Source organism: Dendronephthya gigantea, unplaced genomic scaffold (genome assembly GCF_004324835.1).
Source record: "Dendronephthya gigantea isolate DGI-Jeju-01 unplaced genomic scaffold, DenGig_1.0 000135F, whole genome shotgun sequence".
In the NCBI taxonomy this organism is placed as follows: Eukaryota; Metazoa; Cnidaria; class Anthozoa; order Malacalcyonacea; family Nephtheidae; genus Dendronephthya; species Dendronephthya gigantea.
Genome location: NW_021163145.1, coordinates 568,336 through 589,280, shown reverse-complemented (window position 1 = coordinate 589,280; position 20,945 = coordinate 568,336). Strand labels below are relative to the sequence as shown.

At 36.8% G+C, this 20,945-nt stretch overlaps 2 protein-coding genes across 3 annotated transcripts; one reads left to right on the top strand and one right to left on the bottom strand.

Annotated features, from left to right (window-relative positions):
• Window positions 1-408: 408 nt before the first annotated feature.
• LOC114536418 lies at window positions 409-12,649 on the bottom strand. Of its 2 annotated transcripts, XM_028557775.1 has the most exons (10): window positions 12,487-12,649; window positions 7,420-7,489; window positions 6,619-6,714; window positions 5,771-6,076; window positions 5,194-5,502; window positions 4,943-4,999; window positions 4,745-4,837; window positions 3,414-3,698; window positions 1,887-2,174; window positions 409-1,003 (listed from the first exon to the last, which is right to left on the bottom strand). In XM_028557775.1, the coding sequence occupies exons 2-10, from the start codon at window positions 7,442-7,444 to the stop codon at window positions 897-899; spliced, it is 1,566 nt and encodes a 521-aa protein (XP_028413576.1). In that variant the 5' UTR covers window positions 7,445-7,489; window positions 12,487-12,649; the 3' UTR covers window positions 409-896. The 2 variants fall into 2 exon arrangements, with proteins under 2 accessions (XP_028413576.1, XP_028413575.1); XM_028557774.1 differs by having other exon boundaries at window positions 411-1,003; window positions 4,745-4,999.
• A 5,120-nt stretch (window positions 12,650-17,769) lies between these two features.
• On the top strand, window positions 17,770-20,932 carry LOC114536384 (protein Wnt-2b-like). The gene is made up of 4 exons (XM_028557740.1): window positions 17,770-17,991; window positions 19,257-19,534; window positions 19,895-20,157; window positions 20,430-20,932. The coding sequence occupies exons 1-4, from the start codon at window positions 17,939-17,941 to the stop codon at window positions 20,916-20,918; spliced, it is 1,083 nt and encodes a 360-aa protein (XP_028413541.1). The 5' UTR covers window positions 17,770-17,938; the 3' UTR covers window positions 20,919-20,932.
• Window positions 20,933-20,945: the final 13 nt, after the last annotated feature.

Below are 20,945 nucleotides of genomic sequence, written 5' to 3'. Positions count from 1 at the left end.
GTGTATATTAAGTGCTATTCAGTAAAAAAAATTTACTTGTCAAGATCATCTGCAAGGTAGAACTTCCTGCCTGGCAAATATCAAAAACAGCAGGTAGTGCGAGGCAGCTGGTGTGCGTTTGGCTTTAATACAACCGTCCTCGTGCGACAATAAATTCAGTCAGAGTCTTCAAACAGGGGCGTTGGAAGCTTTTCAAAGATTGGGGGGACACCAGCTTCCTGGGGCACTTTTGGTAAATAAAAGTGCGGCTAAAAACATACATATATATAATATATATATGACAAAGCTGCAAGGACACCACTATAGTGTAGTTTACATTTATGCTCTATCAAAATGATTTGGGCACGTGTAAGTATGCTAACGTAGGAAACAAAAAAGGCACCTTCGATTTTAAAATAGTATTTACAGCTACATAGCTTCTCCAAAAAGGCATATTTTGTCTACACTCATACAACAAGAAACATAAATCAGGAGAGTTTATTTGAGATTCTGCCAGTTGCTTGCGGTAAAATAATGTAGTGTCACGTTGAGAATGCAATATTTGTGATGATTTCTGCCAATATCTATATATTCCAATGGATATAGTTCAGGTATTGGATTTAGTTGTAATTCATGTTCTCATGTTTTTCCACTATGGCGCTATTTTTATATTATATCGATTTACAACAAATGCTTGTTTTGGCACAACTATATATATTTCGGTAAATTAAAAAACCACTGACAACATTTTTGGTGGCGAAGCTGATTTCTTTTTGTGAAATTTAGGCTTTTTTGGAGCATGGGAAAACAATGAGATATAACGACTTGTAAAATTATTTTACCATAAATTTTATTAGTGACGTAAAAATTGACTATTCGTAAAACATCCGACACAGTGGCTACTCAAAAGTTGTCGCCTAAAACAAAACTCCGACAATCAAAACAACGATGATTGTTAAAGTAAAGTTCCTTCCGTCTGTGTTAGTTCCTCCTTTATTACTAACTCCAGATGGCCCCTCACGATCTAAGAAAAGAAATTGTTATCAGTAATATTACGTTAAATAATATACCACAAACACATGCCACGACGATGAATATGGCCAGATTTATTGAGACTTTATTCTTCAAAGGGTCTGTTGATTAAAAAAAAATGCTTTTCATGTTGTTATAATTTTTTATACCGAGTTGAAGAAAATGTCGTCGTGCGAAAGGCTAATTGTACGTTGTTGAGATGTTAAGCAACGTGATATAGCAGCAGCGGTGTCTCCGCAACAAATAACCTGATTCGATTCTAAAGGCTCGTTTGCGCTTGCAATTTTTGCAGCGATTTTATGTGCGAATTTCTTCTTTTAATATATGAGAACGAGTGAATTAGTTACTGATGTTGAAATAAGAGCTCTTATACATTACTACTCATTTACATCTATCAAAAGAGGTCGCCCGTTTACACTTGCGAATTTTGCTGCTATTTTACGTGCGATTTTCTTCTTTCAATAGATGTGAACGAGTTATACGTTGCGAATGCTCTGATGTAGTTTTAAGAGCTCTTATTTGAACATTAGTAACTAATTCACTCGTTCACCTCTGCATGAAACGTCAGTGAAAAAAAATGATGTAAAATCTTAACGAGACTTATGGGATAAGTGTAATTTGCAGTACATATATTCATGCAAATATACCGTAGGAACAACAGCGTACAAAAAAAAAGAAATCGGTCAGGTATAAGACGAATATATGAATTCCAACAATTCGCCAACCGTCCGCGATGTATTGTGGCCGATGACGAAGAAAATTAATTGGAAAGAACAAAACACTTCATTCATCAGTGATCACCGACAATAGCCATCGCCGACCGTCGGTGACAAACGAGAACCAGGCCTTACAAAAGTGTTATGATCACAACTCACCATTTATTTTAAAATGTATCCATTTGCTTGAAATTCCTTTTGTTCCATTACCAAAGCCGAAAACTGATACACTGTAATTTGCTTCGGGTAAAAGATGATTGAGAGCAACCGAATACGTGACACTTAAAGTGTCAACCTTGAAAGAATGTATTGCATTTCTCACAATAACTCTATAGCCAATAATTTCATCGTGTTTTTCTTTGTGTTGCTGAATGAGAGTCCATTGAACCCCAGCTGAATTTTTGGACAAGATAACAATCTGCACGTTCTTCGGTGCAGGAATTACATCTAAAACAATTCAAGCAATATTGTATAAAATCTTCGTGCATTGGGCTAAATCTACTCACGCGATTAGTCAAAATCAATCACGTGGTTTCTTGTTGCCTGGCGACAGATCATGGGAATAATCATTTATTCGCAATAACCCATGAAAATCATGGTTTATTAAAAAATGACAGACTGCAACGAAGCTTGGATCTTCAATGCAGCAATCAATAAACCCAGATTGTACCGTATATTAAAAGTGTTAGAGACTTTATGTTCGTATTTTGTTTACAGATAAACGCACTTTCTGAACATACATCTCGTGAATTCACTCGTTAGCGGAACCATACACCTCGTGCAATATTGAAATTTCTCGTTTATTGTATGGTCAGCGCGTGCGTTTATTTGTGAACAAACCACTCACAATAGTCTGTAACCCTTAATTGCACAAATATAGCATGATTCGGGGGTGTCATCTATGCCAAAAATTGGTAGGTCCGAATTGAGGGCAAAACCTGAATTCCTTGCAGGTGTAAGCTATCAGAATGATTTAAAAAAAAAACGATCTCTTGTTATTAAGACACTCAGGGGTGAAGAACCCGCCGGTAGCGAGCGAATGAAGCTACTTTAACAGTATTTGGAGGGAAAAGAAATATCATTTGTATTCAATTAAGTTCATCTAAAGTGCCTATATCACTTGTGGGATCTTTACGGATTTGAGTAGAGCTTGAAAAATTAGTTTATAAGTTTTACAACCGTTTTTGACAGAATTAAATAGTTTCGGAAATACTTACATCTAAACATGACGATTTGCCTAAATTTCCGTCGTGCTCGGGCGCCTGGGACTCAGGAACCGAGTTCTTGTCAAACATAATATAATCAATTGTAATTTTACTTTGATCTTCCAATAACATAAAATATTTTAAGAAAAACTCGCCCAGTTGCTACAGCCATACACAACGCAGCGTTCCCGCATTTTTTTTTGAAAAGCGCAAACTATATCGCCAGTGAAACTCTTCATGTTTACATTATAAAAGACGGCGTGTTTGCAAATCATTCCTGAGTCCCAGTCCCCCAACCGACGTATTTTCGAAACTATTTAATTATATCAAAACGGGTTGTAGAACTTATAAACTATTTTTTCAAGCTCTATTCAAATCCGTAAAGATCCCACAAGTGATATAGGCACTTTAACAGAAAATATTTTAAATTTCTACAGTTATGTAACGACTTGGTGTAGCTATGTTACTACACACAACATACCTAATGATGAAAAGTTGAAAAGCTCAATATATCCATCATCATACTGTGTGAATCCTCGTACTGAGAGGGTATAATTAGATCTCGGGGTTAGGTCATGTAACACTACGTGATTAGTGTGGTTTGCCAGAGTGAAATCTATTTCCCTTGTCTTGCCAATAAGCGTCAATTTATACCCCAGCAAAACGCCATGAATTTTTTGGTTTGCTGAAATCTTTTCCCATTTAACCACTGCTCTTTTGGAAGTAATCTTTGCAAGGTAGACATGACTTGGCCTGGGAAGTTTATCTAAGAAGGAAAATAATGTATCGCGGCTCCTTCAAAAGGGCTCTCTCAATGTATTGGTGTCGAAATGATGTTAATTCACCCACCAAAAAACATTAAGATGCGATTAGATCAACATTGAGTGCGATTACACGTTATACGCATTTTATGATACTATTTATGCAAATGAAAACAGCTAGGAATATTATTATACCAAAAAATACTTATCCAATCACAAAATTTGTTTCATATACCACATGACCACCGTGTCCTGAATAGCTCGCACCCGGGGTATTTTCCCTGAGGCATGGTATTCACTCAATAGAGCGGGGTTCTTATAAGGTCGGTATATTATTCTAGTTATAGATCTTGAACTCCGGGTATCCGCCCATGCAATGAAACGTCTCTCAAGTTAATTTCGTGGGCGGATACCCCCTCTTTTAAGGTCTTAAAACTAATAATAGATTGCTTCAATTCGATCATCCCGACTGAATCAGAATTAAGAAAGGGCCGACTTCATTTCAACACTGTTTACATGAGTAAGGTTGGTGTGGTGATGCAAAACAGGGAAGCTTTGTTAAAATTATCTTGGAAAGCAGCCCTCTGCATGCAACGCACGCATATTGTTAACAGAACGAATTTTACCCAAATGGCCACTTATACATAACTTACAGGAGTTATTGAAAATCCCGCACACGAAATAAAATACTCGGGGTAAATTCACATGCCCTTCCAAAATAAAGAATGAAATAATTTCCAGTTTTCTATCGTTCAGGTGATGGAACATATTATATTTAATATATAAAAAAGATCACCCCCAAAACTAAGGAAATCATACTTGCTCTGCTTTAAATTTTCTTGCGACAGTATGCCGATGTTTTATTCCAAAACTTCTTTTATTCGATTTTTATTCCAAAACGTCTTAGAAGCATGCACTATTGAATCACAGTGGTGGCAAATTGTGCGAACTAACTAGTAACTATGCTACTATCGTGATATTTGGTGATATTTGATCCATGAGGTATTGGGCTTTACTTGCATAGATATGTAGGGGAGTTAGTTCATAGTACCTGGTAGAAAAAGCTTTGCAGCTCCTAGGATTACATCATTTCTCTTCGTAAATGCTTCAACCTCTATGACATATTCTCTACCTCTCGTGAGATCTGTGAATATAACGCTTGACTTGTTGTATATTGTGATGGTTTTATTAAATTCCTTGCCACACTTCAAGGTAACGGTAAAAACAGAAACATTCATGAGACGTGTACCCAAAGCTGAAAGACCGAACCAGCGAACCATTGCGTTTGTCTGTTCCACGCCAACAACTAAAAACATACATTTTTTAAAACATGTTAAATGTTGACATAAAAAATTCCTCAGAAATACGCCACTCTCTATAGATTTCTAAAGAATCTTCAAATCTATAAATCTACCAATCAGATTACAAATTGCAACTGTGGTAATTTTATTCTGCCTTTTCCTGGATCCACCACTTTCCTGTGTGGTACACGATACTCACCTTCAACGTGTAATACATACACAGTTCTCGAGTGAACTTTATATTTTCCATTTTGCACTACACAACGTATGCTCATCGGGAATTTTCTTCCACTAATGATGATTGTTGAATTCACGCGATACGCATTTTGGCCAATTTCACGTTTTCGTTTCGTATCATATTGAGTACTTGTGTGATTGATCATAGAGCCGTTTAATAACCATACCACATCAGGTTCAGGTATTCCAGTACCGATACAAGATACTTCAATTTTTCTTAAGTCGTTTCTGATTGTGGCATACGTAAGTGAAGCATTCAGAGAAGATAGTCCTAAAAAAAGGTGGATGCATGCATCTGTATTAGTTGAAGTAAAATCGATATATTGAATTTATTGTTTTATTATTAATCCTATGCGGTATATAGGTATAAAAGAGCAGAGTTATTCAGCTTCCCAAAGATACCACCAATGAATAAGTGATCGAAATCAAACTTGCCCGATTGAAGGCAAGATGAAGTTGCTTGTTATTTATTATTAGCTTTGAGAAAAGAAATAAAATAGCTCTATTACTCTTTATTGCATTATATTACGGAAACTTACCTTCAACTTGAAAACTCAGGCGAGCGGCGTTGCATGGTGCCATTCCGCTTTTAATAATGCATGTAAATGTGTCGTTGCTGGTGAGTCCAGTGACGCTAATACTGCAGGATATTCTTGAAATACGCACCCCTTCTTTTCTACATTCGTGAAACATCTTATTATTCTTTTGGAACATAACCCTTATGTACCTAGCTGTGTCCTGTATCTGAACCTTGGCCTGCCCAGCACATGTCAGTGTTACATTCGTTTCGTTTGTTACAAACGGAAATGGCACCGCAACGTAGGATATATTCGGTTGAAGAGACTCTTTAAAAGAAACAAAGTTTAATCTTCGTTCACTAATAGTATACAAATTTAACGACGAGGCTTCAGGAAAAAAACTCCAAGCATATATTAATATAGGCTATTGACACGCGCATATATTAATTCTTGCATATTTAAGTGGTTGCGTTTTTTTTTGAGACACCGTGTACACACAGGCTAAACTAGAAACCAGATTTTAAAAAAACGAACGTATCATTACAGGGCAGGCGGGAAATAATCTCTCTGCTGGAGAAAATAAGTAAGAGACTTAACTAACATTTCCCTCATGTTCCACCCAGATTTTAACGTTTCTCAAGTTATTGGAGGTTGATTGCAACCACCACCTCCTTGTCCCTCTTTCTCCCTTGTTTCGCCCGCGCGTTTCCACATATATATACTTATTCAAATACTTATTAAAATATACATACTTATACTTATTGATATAAAAACAAAACTATACTTATTTTATACATATTCGCCTTATACTATACTTATTAATATAAAAACAAAATATACTTATTCAAATAATCGATTATTGTACTCACTATAATATTGTGTATATCTTTCTCCTAAACAAATCTCACTAAGGTCTTCATACAGTGCAATGACATGTGGCAATAAAATAATAAAAATAACAGTTCCTAAAATAAATAAAAAGTAATATTGCTAGCAATTCGAGACCGGGGACTTGGTGACAGATTTGTGAAATGGCGATTTGAATGCATCTGACTTCGCCATGTTACTAAGCAGCATGCAGTTAGAAGTTAGAACGAAAAATCCTTTTTACTATGACGACAAAGTTAGCTTTCTTAGCTTATCGTGATATTGTTCTAAAAGCGGCCTTTTTATAGTGTTATCAATAGTCCAGGTATCAGTATCCATAGTTGATCTTTAATCTAGGGTTGATCTTTTATCAAACCGAAATCCCAACACCTGTGGGGCTTCTGCAACAAAGGTTTGTTTTCCACTGTGACGTTTTTTGTACGTACGTACGTGCTAATAAGTTTAAAATCATTACTACGGTATATAGATGCATAGGGTGGATTCTGTTGATGATTTAGTGTGTTTTTTCTGGCATTAATCAGTATACAACAACTTAGAAGATTTTAAGATTTTACGTGCGAGTACGTAAGTGCAAAAAACGCGACAGTGGAAAGCAGCAGCCTAAAGGAATCGTGCATTCGAGATCGAAAATCAATAGAGCTAGGCGGTACTGAATAGATCACCATGTATAGCGACATGCATGCATCAGAATATTTGCAACGCTCCTCTGGAAATCCCAAGACTTTTAAGAGACTGATATATATTGGGAGATAATTTTAAATATACCGTTAATTTAGACTTACTGATATTCCAAAGGGAGTGTTTCATTTCGAGGTTATCGTGAACTTGTATCTTGCGACCAACCTCTACACACTACAATCATAAACATGACCATAATTTTACTCGGCACGTTTACGCCATATTTATGTGCTTATATACTGGGGGATAAAAGAAAGGCAATCATCTAATATTAGAAAATACTCACTTTAATTTGTGAGCTACATTATTAGAAGTACTATTGTATGACTATAATTATTGTACTTATAATTAATAATATTCATATTGTTCTTAAGGTGGTCCACTACAGAAAATTTTTTTCTTTAATGATAAAAAATATATAAATCTCTTCATGCCAAGTTGCTCTGAGTGAAAAAATACTTGTAGGAGTCCTCATGCAATCACTATAGTTACAGGGACCGCCGAGCCTGTTTAAAAGCGGGTGGGGGAGGGGGTCTCGGAATAGCCCGAGAACATACCCTATGTGGGATGAAGCTAGCTATTAGGTGGGACTTTTTCTATTGGGTTTTTTCTATCAGAAAAGTGGGGGTCCTTGGCCTCGCGGCTGGCCCCTGCTCAGGGGTCTGTGAGTTACCATGACCAGACATAGCTACCAAATAGTGGTAAATGATTTTTGTAAACACGATAACAAACTAGGTTATAACTCTAGAATGACGGAATTGGTTTTATTTAGTTTTAAATATCTTTGCCTCAGAGCTGAACTAGAATAAAAAAAACTTGTCCAGTATTAAACGTTTTACATGCATGCTATACTAATATAAAACGTCCATGATATATCTGAAAAACCAGTCGCTATTTTACTTAGACTGAATGGAATACAAAACTTTTAATTCACCTCCGAGCCAATTGGCTTTAAAGTCAACCACGAGAATTTTATCAAGTTAGCTTTATTACTTTTCGAGTTATCGTGCACGAAAGTAAGGGGATTGAGAATTTTAGTTTGCTAAGAAAAGCGGTCTTTGTATATTTTTTGGAAAAACATTATTCAGGATCGCTTAGGGATACATTTAAGTCTGCATCCCTTGAAATTTTTAAAACAGGATAAATCATGATTTTTTGTAGTGGACCACCTTAAGTGATTGCCTTTTTTATACATCCTGTGCGTATCACATTAAATTTTAGCCTTATGACATAATATCTCATTACATTTCAACTGATACGGCTGAGACATAATATATATATAGTTATTAGCATTGTATGCATGTAGTTACATTACTACGTGCCGGTTATCATATGACCAGCGGCCGATTGTTCAAAAGCCGGTTAGCTTAGCCCTGGGTTAAAGGAAATCTTTACGTTAATATTTTTAATCGCTTGTTTACAAAGTTGAATACCTTACTTGTATTAAAATTCGCGCAGTACTAGAATTCGCGCAGCGCTGAGTGCGCGATTTTTAGTACTGCGCGAAATATAATCCGCGCGAAAAGGTAATTATGGTGTAATATGAGACACTCATTGTCAATAATGCAAATCGGTTCATTTATTAACGCATAAACACATTTCACTTATGTTTTAAGTTGTCCTGGTAACATTAAAAGTCAAAAATATCTTCATCTTCATCCTGGACAATTTCAGTCGGGATATTGTCAGGTTCCACGTAGTATTCCTTCATGAATGCCTGCATTTTGCTGTAGATCCTCTGACTTGCATGGTTTTTCAAGACTGTAACGGTAATGGGAATCTCCAAGCCTCCCTGTGGTAATGGAGATCGACGGAATTTAATGTCACACACATTTGCTTCTATATTGCCCCCATATTCAATGAAGAACTTGCAAAATCGGGAGATCTCTCGAGGCAAATGTCCAACCAGTGATAATGGTTCAATCTTGCCTCTGATTTTGGTGAAAAGACCAATAGCATATGGGTCGAATAGGTTCCTTGATTCTGGCTTTACTGTTAACTGCTGGTTGATCCTTGGAGCCCAAATTTTTCTGTATTCATGAAAACCTCGTGATGCGCAAGCCAGGGAAAACGATGTCTCCTTGGTGCTGTGTTTCACTGAATCAGAGTCGTCTGTTTCTGAATCGTAGGTTTCTTGAAGTGAGTCGAGTGCATAAGTGCAGTTAGATGCATACTTTTCTTTCCCATCGCACGCTTCACATAAAGCAACACTCGAACCACTTTTCCATCCAGGATAGTCTTCAGATGCAGGGATTGAACACTGGATTCCTCGGTTACAAACAAATGATTTGCACTTTAAACATGTGTATTTTGTGAACTCATTGCAGCCTACACAAATGCCCTCCATTTTTCCAACACAACAGAACAGTCAATGAGCAGTCGCATTTGCTTTAGGTGTTACATGTCATTTGATGTGTTATTATTATTTTACTGAATGATTTTACTTCCTTATTAGTAACTAATTGGCTAAAACGTCAAACATTTCCGTTCAAGTATTGGTAACAGAGAATAGCTTGTGCGGGAAATCAACGCACATGGCTCTGTTAAAATATTTCAAAAAAGTTTCCCAGGACGATATTTCTGTTGCATCATCGAACAGCAAACTAAATGCTGCCGAAGAAACTGCAGTAAGAGAGCAAATATCTGTTGACGCTCCAGAGCCAAAGAAAAAGAGGGTCAAATATGGGGCATATGATGCTTTTCAACGAGCAGAAATTGCAAAATGGGGAATTGCGCACGGAATAAGGCCGGCAGCAAGAAAGTATTCTGTACCAGAGTCTACTGTTCGTGGACTTGTGAAATCTTACAAAGATCGAAAAGAAAGCACCGAACTCGACCAATTGCCAAGGAAGCATCGTGGAGCAAAAACTTTGTTACCCACAAACATTGATGAGAAAGTTATCAGTATGATCAAAAGCATGAGAGCGGCCGGTTGTGTTGTCAATTACAACATTGCTATTTCCATAGCGAAGGGGATAGTAATGGCTAATGATCGGTCTTTGTTAAAAGAAAACGGAGGAATCCTGGAATTCCACAATACATGGTGCCAGTCAATTTTCAGAAGATTGGGTTTCAGTAAACGCCGAGCAACAACTGCAAAACAACCCGTATCTCCTGGCTTCTTGAAAGAAATTCGCTTCACATTTTGTCGTTCTGTCAAGGAGGTGGTTAGTGCTTATGACGTCCCGGACGATCTCATCATAAACATTGACCAGACCCCTCTCCCGTTTGTGCTCATCAGCAAGTATACAATGGACAAAACCAACGAGAAGTTTGTGCCCATCAGTGATAGCGCCGATTATCGCCAAATTACTGGGACATTCTCAGTCACCGCGTCGGGAAAGTTTCTGCCCATTCAACTAATCTACCAGGGGAAAACAGATCGGTGTCACCCTAAATTCAAGTTTCCAAAAGAATTCCACGTTACACACACGGAAAATCATTGGTCTAACGAAACGAAAGCACTTGAATTGGTCAATCGTATTCTCATCCCCTATGTTAAGCAAGTTAGAGAAGAGCTTGGTTTTCGCGCAACAAAACAATGGGTTTTAGTAGCGGATGTTTTTAAAGCACATTTGACGGATGCCGTGAAGAAGATCATTTCCGACAACAACGGCAAGATGATACCTGTTCCCAATAATATGACATCATACCTGCAGCCCTTAGATTTAACGGTCAATCGCTCTTGCAAAGCATTCCTTCGAAACACATTATTTTTTTAGTTCTTATCGGTATTTTGACTCATGCTTTATTGTTATCATACATTTTGCTTGCATTATATAATTCTGAAGCCACCTAATCAAACGTAATCGCTTTTTGATTAAGTTCTGACATTTATTGAGATATTTGTTGATGAAAAGTGCTCATTATAAATGCGTTAATTGTTAATATAGTTCTATTAAACAAAGCAACAAGAACGAAGACGGAAAATTACTTGCGCGAATTTAAAGCTGCGCGAATAAGTCTCATCAAGGTGCGCGAAATTAAATCGCGCGAATTTAAAGCTGAGCGAAAATGAGTACCGCGCGAATTTTAATACAAGTAAGGTATCTTTTTTCGTAAATATTTTCTGGACCGATAGAAGTCATATTTTCTAAAGTTTTAAAACAAACAGTGGTTCAAAAGCACATAAAATAAAACGCTTGTTAAAATTTAACCCAGGGTTAACGATAACCTAGCTTTGAACAACGGGCCCAAGACTAACTTCATATTCTTATAGAACTTTTGACATTATAGTGTATTTTGAAACAAACTACACACGTCAGTTCTGATTTTGGGCCTGTAATGGTGGTATATAGATCTTACAGAAAAATATTCTGACAGGCAACGTTTAGATTTCATATCTTTCGTTTTTCCGACCGGATGCTTTAGGAAACAGCCCACGCAATCCGCTTTAATTCTTACCACACATGCATGAACAATATACATACGAGGAAATCTTATTCTAAACCGTTTAAACCTACGCACTTTCTGATTTCTTTACAGCTGGGACACAGCGGGTATCGATTAATTAAGAGCCAGACAGAAACGTTGCATGTGAAACTTTATTTGTATAATAGAAATGAACGGGTGACCTTATTTGAAATCATTCATTACTGTGACAGGCATGTCCCGGCTATCTGCACATATATCGGTTAAATCAAGAGTGAATTGTTGGAGTAACAAAGATAGTTGAGCAATGTGGTGGAGCTGTATATTGCCTAGATCAGAATAGTCAGACAGTATCATAAACATTTCCTAAATCCCGGAAAATACTGCACTAAACATTGTAAATCTCGCGGATTTCCGCTGATAAACCAATCTCATAATAATCTCATAACACGTCCAGCTAACAATGTCACCTGATGCTTCTGAAAAGAATCTGGCTTAAGAATAGTATGATGAAGAATTGAAACGCATGCATTTCGTATGTTCTTGTAAAGATAAAATACTGTTATTATACATATACAATAATGTTTAGACAACAAAGCAAATCGTTACAGAGTAAATCGTTAATTAATTATTGTTCAAATTTACCTACCATAATTATTCCTAATTATCTGATATCTTTCTTTTATGTAGCCCAGGCATAAAAACTCTGACTGAAAAGTATAGTGTTGCAGCCAATAGCGATGCAACATTTCTGCGTGAAAATTGAAAACATTTTGGTCTAAATATGACAGAATACTTACTTTATGTGTTTATGGATCTTTTCACATACTCTGAAATAAACGAAGGTCCAGACCGTTATTTCTGATTTGCAATAGTGTTAGGAATCAAATTGAAAACCGCACTGTATTATACTAAATGGCACTTCTTCGCCATGTAGCTATATAAGATTTCATGTCTCGTGTTTATAATCATATACCGGATGCTTTACTGAAGCAGCCCACGCCGCATTATATAAATGTCATTAACATATTGATATTAATGATATTAGCTTGAACAGCAGGGGCAAGTTGTTCAAAAGCCGGTTAACGCTAACCCAGGGTTAAAAATGCCTAAACCAGGTTTAAATTTTAAACCTTAGTTGATTTGCGTTGCACAAAGCTCGGTTAGCGTTAACCCTGGGTTAAAATTGATAAAAAAATTAACCCTGCTAGCTAGGTGGGTTAACTTTTTAATCCTGGGTCAACTTCGATTCAAAATGGATGAATAAGGAGCTGAAACACGTAAACACGTATAATTCGTCATGAATTTGTCACTTTTGAAAAGTTTTACGAATAATTTCGACAGCAAAGAATTATTTAAGTTTGACTTCGTTCGGTTTCAGCTGATGTATTGATTTATTTATCTTCGCTTCAATGCAATACACGATAAATGAATACAACCGTACAAATTGAAACATCGTAATCGAAATATTTGTTTCGGATGCCAAAATTCGATTCTTTTGATTGGCAGCAAGTGGTAAGGCTACGTTTGTTCCTGAATTTTGAATCATCAAAGAATGCCTGAAATTTTAAAATAGATTGTTTATAATTTGCTTGATTTTATTTCACGTCGACATTGTTTATCATACAAAATGGCCTTTCATTTCGAATCTTTCCAAAATTCCATGCACGGAAATTGATGTTCAAAACAACGTCCCTTCGACCCTGCCCTCACGGCATATAATCTTTCGACTGACAATATATCCTCGACGGGTAAAGTTTTGACGCTCGTTTATTGACCAATCGAAAACGTTCTCATATCCAATTTAGTCCTTAAAATACATTTAATCTTAGGTTAAATATTTTAACCCTGGGTTAACTAACCCTACTGCTAACCCTGCTTTGAACAACACAGTTTTAACCCAGGTTTAGCTAACCTAGGGTTAAGGATCTTAACCCAGGTTTAGCACTAACCCAGGGTTAAATTTAACCTGCTTTTGAACAACCGGCCCCTGATAAACAGGAATTCTAAGTCTTATTTTTCATGAATACTTTGAGTTTTCATCCTCGAAAGACTGACCGTATACATTTTTTCATAATCATTGTCCGTGAAAGATGGATTGTTTCAAATCACTCTTTCGGGTAGACCATGACTGCACATTTATACCACGAGCTCGAGTTCGAGTGGTATAATTCTTTAATAATATAGCCATTTACATTAAAATAATAATTAATTAATTCGGTCATGCAGCCATTTTGCTTTTTCTTTGGTTTTGCTACCACCATATACGAGCTGATATTCGGTGGGTAGCTCGACCAATCAGATAGGGGAATAGCTCATATCAAGCGAAAAAAGAACGAGACCAGTATCCTCCTGTACGGACCGAACAAGCTCAGTCAATAAACTATTTATTATATGACTAAAAACGATTAAGAGAAACCTGGCCGATCCGTACTGTTGGTTACCGACCCCTCAGGAACCAATCAGAATGCTTGATTTTAGTTGATGGACCGATGAACTATTCTAGTCATATAATAATGTATAATATATTTTTTGCCTTAATTGAGAGCAGCTAAAAGTTTGAATGAAGCTAAAAAAATTGCAACACAATGGTAAACTATAAATATTATCCTTCGATTCATAATAATAACATATTTTATAATAATAATATATTATAATAATATTAGATTCAAGATTTTAGATAAATGTGATACATAAAAATCATCCAGTGAACTGTTTGAGGTCCGATAAGTTTCTAAAAAACAATTTATTGAAACACAGAGGAGATATGGACAGAGGCTCGACTTGCGGCTCCACGCGTCCCCACTTTTTGGACCAGGACCTGGTCCCCACACGCGGCTAATCTTGTTGTAGTTGTTGTTGTTGTTGTTGTTGTTGTTGTTGTTGTTGTTGTTGTTGTTGTTGTTGTTGTTGTTGTTAGGGGGTGACGCTCTTTAAAAAAGCCTAAGGCTCCGTCAATTCGCATCAGATCGCAATTAAACTTCGCACAACTATCCTTAGCGATATTCCCCATCGATTGACGGAGTTATAATTTTGATTTTTATATTTTAAAGAAATTTAGAAGCAACTCAAAATTGTAACGTAATCCGTATAGATTATATTCAATATTAGTATGCATAACTGAAGCAATTTCAAATGGCTAAGGGCCTGTTTACATGGAGCCGAGTTACCCGGCTAACCGAGTTACTCGGCAGCACCGAGTTCTCGCCTGTTCTATATATTGTATGGATTCTCGGTTCACTGTTTATATGGCGCATCCGAGTAACTCGGCGTGCCGAGTTCTCGGCAAACTGTGCCGGGTTCTCGGCAAGGCGAGTTACTCGGTTATACCATGTAAACACTTTTCAACGGGAAACTCGGCTAGGCGAGTAGAATATTCGCTAAACACGCATGCGCGTTTACGTTTCATTTACCACCATTGAAAAAACTTTTTGAAATTTTGAGTCCTACATAATAAGTACGTCATGTAATTACAATGTACCGTAACAAATACCGAGTTACTCGGTTGCATATAAACACTGTACCGTTTTGTCCCGGCAAGGCGAGTAACTCGGTTACCCGGGTAACTTGGCTCCATGTAAACAGGCCCTAAGGCTCCGTCATTTCGCACCAGATCGTGATAAAACTTCACACAACTATCTTAAACGTTATTCTCTATCGACTTACGGAGTTAAATTGTTTGTGCTTATATTCTTGAGAAGATTTGCAAGCCATGTCAGATTGTGGCGGGAGGCAAATTTTAATATTATCAATATTCACATACTATGAGTTCAAGCCAGAAAGTCGTGCATTTTCTTTGTTTTGTACACAATATATATTCATGACTATAGGACCATTGCGTTAAATGCGTTTCTCTCTAGGGCATTACTTATCTTTTATTTATTAGTTTAGGCTTTGTCCAGCATACATAAAAAAGGACTCTAATGACAGTGGCACGGTGCACGCAACGCTAGCTTCTCGCCAGCTACAGCGGCATAGATTAGGACATAGATGTGCAACTCGGCACATTTTAAGTGTCTTTGCAGACGAGAAAATGTAGAAAAACGACAATTTTAACATAACCGTTCGAAAGATTGCCTAGGTTCATAGATATTTGAAATTTCATCCTGGAGAGAAAGATTGAATCTATACTTCACCAGTTCCTGGTCCAATAGTACGATCGTACTTGTTTACTCGCACGCGCTACCCCTTCTGGTAAGCTCCGAGCACATTTTTAACAAGGAAAAATGGAATTTTTTCCTGTAAAAATGCAATTTAAATAAATTTAACGCTTTGGCTAAAGTGTTTCAAACTTTTTTTGTAGTGTAAGGCAAGTGCTATAAAATATATCTTTTTTAGAAAGCCCAAGGATATAATATGCCTGGCGAAAATTTGATAAAAAAAAAAGTGTGAAAAAACCTCTGTCCATATCTCCTCTGTGCCAAAATAAAATCGGAAGAGACGAGCCTCTCTGTTCTGATATCCTCTGTGTTGAAATGTTTACAACCTCATCGAGTTGTCGTTGTGAATGTTTTGTAAATGTTTTGAAATGAAAGAAAACATTTTCGTACGATACTTAAAGGTTCAAAGAGCTAAGTAAATCGGTAAGAGTTAATTTCTTTTTATTTTCTGGGTTTTTACCGAGTTGGCCGGCTTAAATAATCTCATTGAACTGCAGTACTCTGAAACTCTGGCTTCGTTTTTCAACCTCATTTTCAACGACAGCGCTCATTAAAATATATTTTTACAGTTCAGTTTATTCTTGGTAGAGTAGTTTGGTAGGTTTGGGTTGAGAACATTCCTGACGACCTGATTAAGCGAGTTAAGATTTTAAATGAAACAGCTATCTACATAAACGTTGAAAAATATGAAGCTATTTATGTTATTCCTTTTTTTTGACACTGAGCTAATAACATATTATAAAATTTTTACAAACTTTACTATCGATAAAACATCTATAGTGTAAAATTTTGCTGAAAAAAAAATTGGAGGTCACCGAACTCGTTTGCGATATAAACTCGATTAAATGCTTTTTAGCGGCCATTTTGAAACGTCTCTGTTGCTGTAGCAACGACTGCCAAGCACAGGTTCTGAATAGATTTCTGCTTTAGATGTATGCCAGAAAGTTACATAAAATTTTAGTCTTCTAGTCAAACGTTTAGATGTTGAATACCCCCGTTTGAAATGTGCATCTAAAAATTTCGAGAAACTGTAGGGAGCCACCTTAAAAAATATGTCCCTTAAAAACAAACACAGGGTTAGTAAAAGGTTTTGGCTTTCACATTTACGTTTGCCGTTAAATTATGGCGTTAACTTATCTGACTTGGATTCCCTTGAAATGCCAAAAGCATCCAATTTAACGTATTCAACAATGGCTAGGGGCTACAATTTTAACATCGTAGGTTGTATTCAATATCCAAAAGCGAAAAAGATTTATATTTAAAGTTTATACTACAGCCGCTAGGGGGCATATTCAAATCTGAAAGGAATCCGTTTTTACTAGCTCTGTTACATGCCTATATTCATGCCATGAACAAGCATTTTGTGAATAAAGTTATTCAACTGGAATGAGGAAAACCAATAAAAATGCATTGTTATTAGAATAGCAAAATTAATTGATAAGATAGGTATAACAGGGTGTATAAAAAAGTACCCCCTATTGAAATGAAGCTTCTGTTGGATGATTAATGCACAGGTGAGTCGTGTGTAACTGTCAAATTACATGCTGCAAATTCAATGCAGTTCACCATATTATATGCAAACACGAGTCATCCATTGTGTTGAACGAATTGAGGGATATGTTGAAGAGCGCGGCAGCATGGATTGATTGTCTATCGTATCATGCAATAAAACAGTCTCTTGTACTGATAAACTCGATGTGCCTGCTTTAATGGTCACGTTTAATTAATTTTAGACAAGAGGGAGGTTAAATACAATGCCACTTTAAATTTATTCAAATTATCGAGTTGCGTTTTTTTTGATACACCCTGTAAACTCTAAAGGCGGTTTTTTGAGAGGCCATTTGCAGGACATCCTAGGAGGACATGCCTCAAAATAAATAAAACTCAGGGTTTTGAATCTTTGTAAAATTTGACGGTTCAGATTTGAATCGCTAACTTGTATGTATCTCATATAGTATAGGATATTCTTTGAAAGAACAGTACACCGACACCGACATTGAACTATTTTATTCTGACCGACGTGAGGTGAGGTTTAAAGTACACATACCGCTAAAATACCACAACATTTTGCTAGCATATAGAATTTATCGACATGGCTACAAAGATTATTATTGGAGTGGCTTTGGTGCTCTTCTGTTATGCCAGGTATGCTGTAACTAACAATAACTGAATAAGTGTTTAGAATAGTACATGCATGTTCGTACCATATTAACTTGTTTAGATTTGGTCGCGAATTCTGTTTTGAAGCAGGGTTGGAAACGGCTCAGAAAGCCAAAGAATACTAGCTTGAGGCTAAAAACTAAAGTATCTGACATTTATTACTCTGGCGCTTCGTTTAGTCTTTAAAGAAGCTAACCTAAAGGCCACCAGTGTTATATTATGCAACGTTGCTTGCAACTTGCAATGCAATTCTTCTCCCAAGGCATCTAAAGTTGACAAATACGAACATTTCTTACGATCTGCTCACATTTTTCTTAGTATTTCGAACACTCATTACAAATTTGAATCCCTCAATACGAAAATAGCTCAAAATTTTAATTGCATTGCCATTGCAAGAAAATTGCATGGTGCAAAAGCGCCTTAAAGTGAACAAATTCATTTTAAGATTATTTAATTCTTAATCGTAACCGGTGACCGAGAATATTTTAACTTGCACAACGTCAACGAGGCAACGACCATGCACATGTTATTAATTACAACCATGATATTTGATGGGAAATCCGTTCAGTGGGACTGGAAACATCGTGGATTTCAATGATATGGCAAGGGTAAATGCGTGGTCAAAACTTTGCGTTTTCAGTCTAATACACTTCCCGAATTTGTTTGTGTGCACACAATAAATAGTTTGGAAACGAGGCGGGCAATGTGATCCATTGATAGTGGGATGGTTTTCATTGCCCGAAAACAAATTCAGGAAGTGTCTATTGCATCAAGTGACTGACAATTGCACGGCATTGAGTAACGTAAAAAGACTGGGCCAAGGATTGTGATTGGTGAGAAACAATAACTTTACTTCCGGTTAACGTACGTGTTGTGAAAAACGTCTCTTGCTTAAGCTCACTAATTACTGATCTAAAACCCTCCTTATTATCAGAATAGTGAAGTTGAGCTGTCTAATTTATTCAGTTAAAATATAAAGGAGAATATGCAATTATTACCTCAAGCGAACCATTTTTCTGCAATTTCCAGAATCCCACAAATTTAATCTTTAATGCCAAATCTGACCTATGTCCTTACCCAACGCCAAAGATTTGGATTAAATTAATCCAATTAATGTGGATTCTGGATATTCTTAATTCGTAGAGAACTATTTAGTTTAATATTAATTGCGATCAACTTTTCAAAGTTGTTAAAACAAGAATATATATAGATACAAAATATTAATTATTTTACTTCGCACGATTATGTAGTTTGCTTATCACTTGTCATGCCTTGGTTTCCGGAAGTTTTAAACCAAGTTTGGAGGACAAGCATTCATCAGACACAAAAACATACTGCAAAGAAATGAAATGGCTAAATAAATATCGAAAAAATCTTTGTCGTCGCTTCCCGGAAATGATCCCCGTCATCGAGAGAGGTTTGAAACAAGCGCTGGAGGAATGCAGAAGACAGTTTAGTTCGTACAGATGGAACTGTTCGCCTCTAAATTATAAACAGGTGCTAAATGAAGGTGGTATTCTAAGAAAACGTAAGTCTAGTTCACACGACTGAATGAATGAAAGATGATATTTGCTTATTTTCATTTCTTTGAATACAATTCAAATGAACTGATGATGTAAAGTCCGTTCTTTCATGTCCATCACAAACTAAGCATAAGTTTCTGGCGGATTGTCATTTGTCAATTTCTAATTCATGAAGTCCGGCCCCAATGTCACGATAAGAACGGATGCGCAAAAGCTGCTGTAACCTTTCTTTAAAATTGTGCGCCCCATAAAAGTGTTTAGCGAAAATGAAAAGCATTATTTAGGGAGGGGGGGGGGTATTCCTTTGATGTCTTGCCCAAAAATGCCTGTTGTATAGCGGCTGGATTTAGCGATTTAATTTTCAGGCTCTCGTGAAACGGCATTGGTACAAGCTCTGACTGCGGCTGGTGTAATGATTGAGGTTGCCAAGACGTGCGTGATGAAGAGAACAAAATACTGTGGATGCGGTGCACTGAATCGACGAATTAACAACGAAATCTCGATCCTTCATGGTTGTTCTGACAACATAAACTTTGGCGCTTATTTGGCCACGATTTTCATGGACCCAAAAAGAGCCAATACTCATTCAAAAAAAGTAAAGCGACATAATCATATCGTTGGAAGAAGGGTAAGCAAGGCTTGGTCGCTACATTTACATACTTAACGCAATTGCTTTGGTAAAAAATATTTGAAATAGACCTTCTTCATTATGACGTCAATTGGCGGATGCAAATGCAACGCGAGGTTTGATCGGCTCCGAAAAATTAACAAACTTCATCAGACTTTCTGCATTTGACATCGGTAGGAAAAAGGTCTATTGTACAGCGAAAGAGTTCCCTTACAGGTATCAAAATTTTTTTCTGAAACATTTTTCATCAACAATCATTTTTCATTCCACAGATTGTCCGTCAAAACACGCAACAAAAGTGCGACTGTCAATCAACTTTAACGGGTTGTCACTACAAACTCTGCAGAAGAACTGTTCCCAAGATCGAAACGGTTGGTCAGGAGATTTGGAAGCTATACCAGAATCCAATACGCTCATTCTGGAACAAAACTAATAATAGACTTTATAAAAGAGTGAGATTGTCGCGAAAGATAAAAACAGATGGTAGCAAGGAAATACAAGATAAACTTGTTTTCTTTAAGAAGTCTGAGAATTTCTGTGAGCCAAATTATTCCATGGGCATTGTTGGTACATTTGGTCGTGCGTGTAATCATTCGTCTAACGGACACGATGGCTGTGCTACGATGTGCTGTGGACGTGCTTACAAAACAACGGTGTTGGTTGAAGATGTTAAATGTAATTGTCGTTTTGTTTGGGGTGATGTGTTTGACATTAAGTGTGAGATATGTCAGGAGACACGAATTGTGGATAAATGTGGCTAGTAATTGGCCATGTGTGTCCAAGAACGA